At 45.0% G+C, this 9,623-nt stretch overlaps 1 protein-coding gene across 4 annotated transcripts; it reads left to right on the forward strand.

The window, feature by feature from the left end:
* Positions 1-62: 62 nt before the first annotated feature.
* On the forward strand, positions 63-8,868 carry pip5kl1 (phosphatidylinositol-4-phosphate 5-kinase-like 1). Of its 4 annotated transcripts, XM_030354924.1 has the most exons (11): positions 63-215; positions 1,663-1,694; positions 3,007-3,231; positions 4,258-4,308; positions 4,420-4,574; positions 4,976-5,100; positions 5,223-5,257; positions 5,348-5,403; positions 6,254-6,366; positions 6,687-6,846; positions 7,427-7,892. In XM_030354924.1, the coding sequence occupies exons 3-11, from the start codon at positions 3,013-3,015 to the stop codon at positions 7,890-7,892; spliced, it is 1,380 nt and encodes a 459-aa protein (XP_030210784.1). In that variant the 5' UTR covers positions 63-215; positions 1,663-1,694; positions 3,007-3,012. The 4 variants fall into 4 exon arrangements, with proteins under 4 accessions (XP_030210784.1, XP_030210782.1, XP_030210783.1 ...); XM_030354922.1 differs by lacking the exon at positions 1,663-1,694 and having other exon boundaries at positions 2,989-3,231; positions 7,427-8,868; XM_030354923.1 differs by lacking the exon at positions 1,663-1,694.
* The last annotated feature ends 755 nt before the right edge of the window (positions 8,869-9,623 follow it).

Consider the following 9,623-nt stretch of genomic DNA (forward strand, 5'->3'; position numbering starts at 1 on the left):
CTTAACCACGACTCGCGTACACGGGCGCCCTCTAGTGGTTATATCATCTGGACTATTGCCCTGTGTCGTGCAGTCAGTGCTAGGCTCCGCGCCCATCGTTGTTGGTGCCAGTTGCACCGTCACTCCGAGGGGACCGTTTGACACCGCGACCTAGGAAGGGGGGCATGCGCCGTTTTCACTAGAGGGGATAGCTGACTGCAACTGGCCAGATGGAGGTAAGGCCTTATTACATTATCTCAGATCCATAGAACCATACATTTAGATTATACGAAGATTTAATGAAGCCATAATGATGGGACTAGTTGTGTTTTGTAGTAGTTATATACGCTATTGTTGCCTTACATTTCTTGCGCTGTTTTCATCAACGGGCAACATCGCTTACTCGGTTAAACCTGACATTCATGTCAGGGAATTGGTCCTATTATTATTTTATTAAATCCCGAAAGTAAAGTGGTTAAAGAAGCGGAAAAGTATGTTATTGGAGTGGGCCTATGATTGATTATTATGAACCGTTTTCTATTTTTATTTTTGTACTTTATATTGATGATTCTTGATTTACAATCAATAGAAAAGGTGGAGTGAAATTAATTTTTAATTCGATCACATATGTCTTTGGTGAACGCAAGCAGCATCACTTCACAGTAGAGGGAGTGGTAGCTAACACACACACACACACACACACACACACACACACACACACACACACACACACACACACACACACACACACACACACACACACACACACACACACACACACACACACACACACCAAAGGAACTGTATATTTTACATTAAACTCACCTATCCATGCAAATCCATGCAAAAGAGAAACCTGATCATCACGTTATGAATAGTTAGCAGCAGATTAAACATGTTTCAAATCGAAAATCTCCAAACCATTCTGTTTTCACCTTTCATGTTGCAAAGCAAGCCACACCATTGTTTATGTGTCTCATTAGTGTGGTTGCAAAGCAGACCGCACTGTTATCATGTTTCTATTGTTACCATATCATTATTGTTTCCTATTTCCTATTATTCCTATACAATTTTTTTTTTTAGGTAGAAAAACCGAACCAATACCATACTTCTCATCAGTGCGGTACACCTCTTCGATCTATTACTTGGTGGGCCCATCAAGGATGTCCCCCTTAAATAATGTGGAAGGTTTTGCGTTCATAAACAAATTACGCCACAGTGTAAAAGGCCGCTGTTGCATGTGTCAATCCCTATTGACTTCCAACTTTTTATAATGGAAGTCAATAGGGGAAAAAACCTGACTTAAACCGTTCCGAAGGTGAAAAGGTTGTAAAAGTTGGTACACGTAATCACGTATAGGAACAGCGCATCAGCAGGTCTCCAAAAAGTAAAGTACCGTTCTGCCAACAGGGGGCGCTATAACCAGCAATCGAACACAATCAATTACCCCCCTTTTTCGATCAATCACCTGTCCGCTTCAGTGGCACAGGCGCTGGACTTCTGTGCGCGTTCATTAGCCTTGCTAGCATTAGCATTTTGGCATGCTCACGGAATCTTGCGCACAAGAGTTGGCTCATGCAACCAAACGCATTTTCTTCAGAAATGCACGTATGCGGCGATGTCTAATTGAATTTGATAATGTTTGATCTAAGACATACCTCTCCCTTTTGAATTCCAAATAAGGGTGATGGTAGACTGTGGACAGCCTTCTATAGGTATTTACATCTATACCTCTTATCCAATTGTATTGTTTATTAACCCTAACCCTATCACACGCATTTATATATAATGACAAGCTGATTAACACACAAATCCTGATTAACCACCCTGTCTATTTACCTAAAAACTATCGACCAGTTGGTCATAAAGATGCAGTCTGTAAGCACTTGATGAAGGCTATACTAAATTATGTATGTATAATGTGGACATCACATATCCAAACCAATTATTATTGTTGGATCCTAATCGTGTCTATATTGTAAAACTCCCTACTTTTTCTCCCTATTCTTCTAGTCTGCGTGGTTTGTGGCTAGATTCTTCTTAAAGGCTGATTATCTGCTTCCGGTAGAAGCTAAATGCTAATGGAGTTTAAAAGTTTTTTTCACGTCATGCTATCTACACAAACGATATGTCATATGAGAGCTGAGACTCTAGAGTCCAACAATATCAGCCTAGTGGACTACAATAATATTACTGTCTTGACCCAAGTCCTATCCATCTTTGACAAACTACCGGTAGGCCTATACAAATTGCTGTCATGCCCCCTGCATGCGAATGCAAGTAATACTACCAGGCCCATCAACTCATTACTTTTATGCCCTTATTTCACAACAATATGACATTTCTATTATAAAACTCCCTATTAAATTGGTTTAGACTTTATCACTTAAGTTTAGCTAATCTATTAAACTCATTTGGCTAAAAATGAATAACCCATCAATGGTGATACCTATAGAATTAAATTACACTTATATTCACAGTTATAGTTGCACTTCATTCAAACTCTCAACTTTGTTCAATCTTTATCACGTTAGTTGAGCTATGTGTTTAATTCTTACTCTTTAATTTGCTTCCAACTATTTTACATTATTAAAATGGTTTGTATGTTAATTGTTTACTCCATTAACTTTTTAAACTTTTAAACGTCTGTTCAACTCTTTTCACTTGGCTAAGGCTATTGACCATTTATTTACGTCCTAAACTGTGTAGCTTTATTAAACATATTTTGAACCTCACTTAACACAGCAGCACTCTTGCACATTTTCTGCAGGAAATGCATTTAGTTGTTCCTTCCGTTTGAGACATCTGGAAGATGGCTGTGTGTCTGTGTGTGTGGGGGGGGGGGTGTGTGGGTTTGTGTGTGAGTGAGTCTGGACCAGGTGTTCATTGTTGATCACCTGACATACTCCAGTCCTTTCATGCTTTTTGGTATTTCAGGGGAGCATTTCAATGATACCACCTCAACCAATCCCTTTATGTCTACATAGACAACTTAGATGTTTGGTTCAGTTTTCTTTGGGTTCCCAGACGGAGATGTACGGGTCGCTGAAGGGGCTGTCCGGGGGGGGTCCTCGTCAGCCCTCGGCCACGGTGAAGACGAGGCGGAGGAAGCGGTGGGGGGGTTTGAGGCAGAAGTGGAAGATGCTTGGCCTGTTTCCCATCGACCCCGAGCACGAGTTCCACGGCCTCACCTGCATGATGAAGGACGGTCTGGCCGCCGCCATCCAGAGCACCGTCGACACCCCGCCTACGGTGAGTCGCGGCCCCCCCGTCCATCACCATATGTGTTCGTCCCTCGAAGCCGCTGGAGGTATAGAAATCGAGGGTTAGCGAGATGGAGAGAGAGAGTAGAACAGACCAGACAAGAGCAAGAATTTGACATATTTTGAGGCTAAGTAACCCTCAAAATATGTCCCCTCTCTCCCTGCTCCCTGCTCTCCATACAATTCTCCACCATAGAGTAGAGTTGCATTCATGCACCTGTGATTGACAGCCGCGATGGATTCCCCGAACCAATCAGGGTTGATATGCACTGATTGGTCAGAAATCAGCCGGGGGTGGTCTACAGCTGGATTAGCTCCTACAGAGGCCAGTCAACTGGAAACTGATATTCTCACAGAGCCTTTCATTCATTCTAGCGGATGGATGGCTTTGGTATTTCTGACAATCGACATACTGCTTGTTTTTTTAAATTATATATATTTGTTATTTTTATTATATGTTCACATCACAATTGTCAATATAAAGGTAACTCACCCCACACGACATTGATGAATATATAATTTAATTTACACTGCTACACATTGCAATCATAGCTTTTCCCTTCACATGTGAGATGTAGATAAAATAGGCTTTTATTCATTGGCCTTAGTAGGGCTCTTTTATTGTAGAGCCCTACTAAGTAAAAACAAAATTGAGAAATGCTTCCTTAAACGCCGAGCGTGGATAACTGCGAGCCCTGCCATTGGTGTGGTGGTGAATGAGGAGTCACAAGGTAGTTGTACACACCGCCATGTGGGAATGCTAATCCCCACAGTCTGCTGCCTCAGCAGGTCAATGCATCACTGTGCGTCTGTGTTGTCGTCCTGCTAAAAGCGCGCACACACACACACACACACACACACACACACACACACACACACACACACACACACACACACACACAGGATTTTGTGACATATTCAAGTTTAAACTAACTACTAAAGAAAGCATGTTTTGTTCCCTCGCTAGGAGGGGCTGTACCATTGGGCTTGCTTATTCACATTTTATGTATTTCAGAATACTACAAGCGATGAAGATTTCAAAATGAAAGACACTCAAATCCATAAGGTAGGTCGCGGTGCTTTTTATATAAATACAATTCAGAACCGCTAAATCCCTTTTTCTGTTCTATACCCGGCATGTTGGTCAACCTAATCTATCGCCTTCCTTCCCGTTAAGGGTTTTACGCTCCAAACGTACGCGGGCCACGTGTTTGCCAGCTTCCGGAGCGCGCTGGGAATGTCGGAGAGGGAATACCAGCTGTCTCTGTGCTCGGCCAGCAGCTACCTCCAGTTCATCAGTAACTCCAAGAGCAAGGCCGACTTCTTCCTCACGTGGGTCACCACGGATGATGTGACACACACACACACACACACACACACACACACACATACCCACGTGTCTACTCTGCACGCACACACACAGTCATGCTGATGATTTCACAGAGGAAGTAAGGCAAGAATAGGAGCTGGCCATTCAAGTCAAATTCAGTCAAGCATAGAAGCGATACCTTGCTTTGGACAGCGACACACACAGACAGACACATGGCCACGCCGATGACGTCATAGAGGAAGTTAGTCAAGAATAGGACCTGGCCATCAATGGTCAAACTAAGTTGAGTATATGAGCTTTACCATGCTGTTGACACGACAGTTATGTTAAATGAACATGTAATTATGAAGATGCAAATGTTATTGACTTGGATGATTCTGGTGATTTGTCTTTACCTTTTTAGAAATGATAAACGATTTTTTTTGAAGACCCAAAACAAGAGGGAGATACGGTTTCTTCTGGACAACCTGAAGATCTACATGGAGCACCTGAGAAAATATCCCCACTCACTGCTGGTCAAGTTCCTCGGTAGAACATCCATCCATCCATCCATCCATCCATCCATCCATCCATCCATCCATCCATGTGAAATGTTTGTTATCACACCTTTATGTGAATAAGAAACTGAATAGTAATTCTTTCTCTTGAAGGTGTTCACAAGATCAAAATTCCACACCAAAAAGAGGTAATTCACACTTTTATGAACTGCAGCACTTTTGATCAAGAGATGTTTTCCTGTTTAAGTAAAAATAAATTCCTCTGTTTTCCTTCCTAGAAATACTTTATCGTCATGCAAAGTGTTTTCTATCCAGACGACCGAATCATTGCAAGGTGAGACTTTGTTACGCATCACGTATCGCACGATGATAGACAATATTAACCGCTGGTTCTGTAATGCATAAAGTATTGAAGACACAACCGCAAGGAGGGGGGCGAAAAGACAATGTTCATAAACATTAGACTCTTGACAAGGAACCCTAACTACCAAGATTATTTCAATCAGCAAAAAGCCTGTTCATATACATCCGTTATGGTTAGGTGTCCTGCTCTTTTTGTAAAGGAATCCTCGAGTAACCTTTATTTTAACTTGACCACACAACTCACCAACGTGAAATCAGCACTGCATTCTATTGAATTTGTCTGAATGTACAGCAGAAGAGGATAATATCTGGAGGGTGGAAGCATTTGACAGTGCCATCTGGTGGTAATCGATAACCGGCCTTCTATCCTCAAGGGTGCAATTCATTATTGATACCTGAAACATTTCCAAAATATCTAAGAAATGATGCAATGTGTTGTTTGTTTCCTTTGTTTATGTTTTTGGTGCTAAATCTTGTAACGTGAGAGAGCGCAGAAAATGGAGCAAGAGGAAGACTTTGAAAAGAATCAACCAAAATAGCATTTAGAAACATTGCAAAGTGTTTACGCAACTGTGATCAACAGCCAGGATGGAATTCCCCCAAACCAATCAGGGAAGGGATGCCCTGATTGGCCAGACGTGGTCTTTTAAAATGTAAACGGTGTGCTAAAGAGGCAGGTGCAGTCAACTCATTATTCTCAGCATTTCACCCGCTAATAGCTGAACGACGGCTTTGGCACTTCTAACAAATGACCCTTGATTCCGAGCTGCTAAAACCTTACGTGCAGCCCCTTCTGATGGAGTGTGTTGTGCTGGTGTCAGGTACGACATCAAGGGCTGTGAGGTGAGTCGCTGGACGGACCCGTCTCCTGAGGACCACCAGGTCATCGCGGTCCTCAAAGACCTCAACTTCCGGGACCAGTACATCGAACTGGGTAAGGAAATGAGACGCTGGTTCCCTGTCCACGTCTTGGTTGTTAAAGCATTCATATGAATGAATAGTCAAGTGTTTTTTAGGGGTCAAAGGCCCACTTTAACCAAAGGGTCATTCTGGACAATGACATTCTTGTGACAAGACTGCGGCTAGCAAAACGGAGCGAGCTATGCAGTCACATCATATAATCGTCATGCACGTTATTAATGATGCTGAGGAGTGCTTAGAGATGGCCTGGGATGGCGGGACTCGGATGAGCGGCTCGAGCACAAGACACTTCTTCCTAACGTCTGTTTGTGTGTGTTTCTGACGTGCTCGCAGACCAGCAGCGGGCCTGGCTCCTGTGCCAGATGGAGATCGACACCCACTTCCTGCGGCAGCTCAACGTGCTGGACTACAGCCTCCTGCTGGCCCACCAGCCGCTGCACCAGGACGAGCGGCCTCGCGGCTCCTTCGGCTCCCTCATCATCAGGGCCAAGAGGTACGCCCGTCGCCCACGCCGGGGCTCCCCGCCGACCGGGGGCCAGGGGCTGACGCCCTAAGATACTTCAAACTCATTCTAAAGGCCAGTGATCGCATAGGCTGCCTTATTGCACCCCGATTGAGTCTTGAGCACATTGTTTGTTGTTATAGTTATTGTTTTTTTTGTGGGCAATCGGTCAGCCTTGCTAACGCAAGCGAACGCTATCTTTCTATCTAGCGTAAAGAACTGTCTGTTGCATGTACACTTTGGTGGCATGACGCCGGTTGATTCTAACATTTAGTTCGCGAGGACACTAAATATTCGCATCCTCGGGCCTAGTAGAGAGGGTAGAGAGTAGGAGACCGTAGAGAGACCGGTGTGTGCAGCATCTCTCTAATGTGCCGCAAGTCATTGACGCTAACCTTCCGGACTCTTATGTACTCGCACGAGAGTAAGCGTTGCTTTAGTCCCATCAGTCTTCTTAGGCCTGCATGCCTGTCACTTGTCATCACTCGTGTTCTTGAATCCTCCCGTCCGGTGGCGCACTGTGCTGCTGGAACACATTCAGCGAGCCACACGTCTCCTGTCGTCCCCGTAGGTCCGTGACGCCGGGCTCCAGCCCCTTGCACCCCGGCCCCGCCCCGGCGGTCCCCGGGGCGGTCCCGGAGGACGCCCCCGCCAACTCCCCGCCCTCCTCCTCCTCCGAGACGGACGGCTACCACGTCAGGAAGTGGGCGGCGGGACGCGGCCGCCCGCGCTCCCGGGCCAGCGACTCTGGGGAGGGGGGCCGGGGCGGCGGGGGGGGGGACTCGACGGAGATGGACGAGTACCTGGCGCACAACCGCCGGCTGCTGCCCAACTTCAAGAACCCGCTGCACGTGATCGACGGGCCCGAGCAGCGCTACTTCGTGGGCATCATCGACATCTTCACGGTGTACGGCCTGCGCAAGCGGCTGGAGCACTGGTGGAAGCGGCTGCGCTACCCCGGGCGCAGCTTCTCCACCGTCAGCCCGCCGGCGTACCGCGCCCGCCTGTGTGACTGGGTCAAGGAGCACAGCAGGTAGAAGGGCGTGGATGTGGACCTCCACCTCGGGAACCCTGATGATAACCAATTAAAGGGGGCATATTATACCCCCAGGTGTGAGTGTGATAGGCCGTCACAAGCCTTTTTCTGAAAATCTGCCTTTTCGGACATCACATGCGGGCGTGTCCACCTAGATGTATGACGCGATAGATCCACTTTCCACTACCCAGTCCACTGGGTAGGCTGGTAGACTGATCTATCCAGCGCACAGCTAGGTGGACACGCCCATTTGTGATGTCAGAAGAGGCGGAATTTCAAAACGGCTTGGAATGGCTAATCACACTCACACCTGGGGGTATAATGTCACCTTTAACAGTATGACGGTGTACACACACTTGATAGTTGCAGAGCTCATATTTGGTCGTCGATGTATTGTGCCTTTCTTCTCCCTCGCCTTAGCCAGCTTTTACTGCAATCTGATCGCAAAACACGGTGCGAATGTACATACATGGAGAAACAGACGAGAAGGAGTAACCGTTTGATGCATGTTAAAGTGCTAGTTGGTAACGGATAATGTCAGCTTGTTTACTTGTGAGCTTGTTCCCAAAGTTAGCTCAGACTAAAGAGTTTTGCAGCCGAGGCCTAAAGGGTGTTGGCTTTTTGGTTTCACGTCAAACCTTTTTGCAACTGAAGGTTGATTTCACCACCTTTTGGTTGTGACTCGATAGCCAGTCAAAGCATTGGATCTTAAAAACATGTCTGTTCTGAAAACGTTGCTGATACATTGTTTACATGAGTGGACTGCAAACCGGCATCTCATATCAAGGGTTACTCTTAAGTGTTACATGCAAAGATGTTTGACTCGTGTATATGAAGACTTCAGAATCTGTATAGGCCTATACATTTTCTAATCAGGTGTCAAAATGTTTTGCCTTTTATTTCCAGACGGATGCATCTTTTTACTAGTACAAAAAAAAAGAGCCAGATTAAAAGGACTATGCTTACTGAATGACCTACATCTGCGTTGGCCATTTGTTTACTTTGATTCGGTGCAATGTCATCCACACACTTTAACGGAAAAAGTAATCCTCTTCCTGACCATTTTATGATCACTATATCATTTCCGTTCTAAACATCAAATGGTGATGTTTAATTTGTCTGCAAAATAGAAGATGAATCCAGGAAGTAGGGCGCATGGACCCCTAGTCACGGCCCATGATTCTGTATGCAGATGATCAAAGCTTTGGTTACTGACTGGGACCGGGTGCAGGGGCACCCCAGGGGCCCGCCTCCTCAGTGGTCAGAGCATCTCATTGGCTGTCGTTTGATCAAAGTACAAATTCAGAATATTCAAAAACCAGCATACACTATGGTCCCAAGAGATGATCTGTTGTAATGGCCTATACTCTAGGGCTTCTCTGAGGATATCTCAAGCAAAATATGAACAATTATCTATACATTGGGCAAATAGGTATAGAACAAAGCCACTGGTCTTTATACGCTCTATTTTAGGGAATTAAGATAAACTCATCGTTTCTCAACTTCCTGTTACATTTTTTCAAAGTCTGTTAAAGGGTTAAGGATGTCATGACAGGTAATGAGGATTGTTGGTTTAAAATAGAGCTGTTATGCAATGTAGGGCCATCTATATAGATATCTATAGATGTATAGATAGATGTATAGAATCTCTAGTGGTCAAAGTAAGCCTACATGTAATGTTCTGGAAGCACTTAAGTTAAATGGTGAAAATCTCATCTGAACTATGTGAACA

Source organism: Gadus morhua, chromosome 4 (assembly GCF_902167405.1).
Source record: "Gadus morhua chromosome 4, gadMor3.0, whole genome shotgun sequence".
NCBI lineage: Eukaryota > Metazoa > Chordata > Actinopteri > Gadiformes > Gadidae > Gadus > Gadus morhua.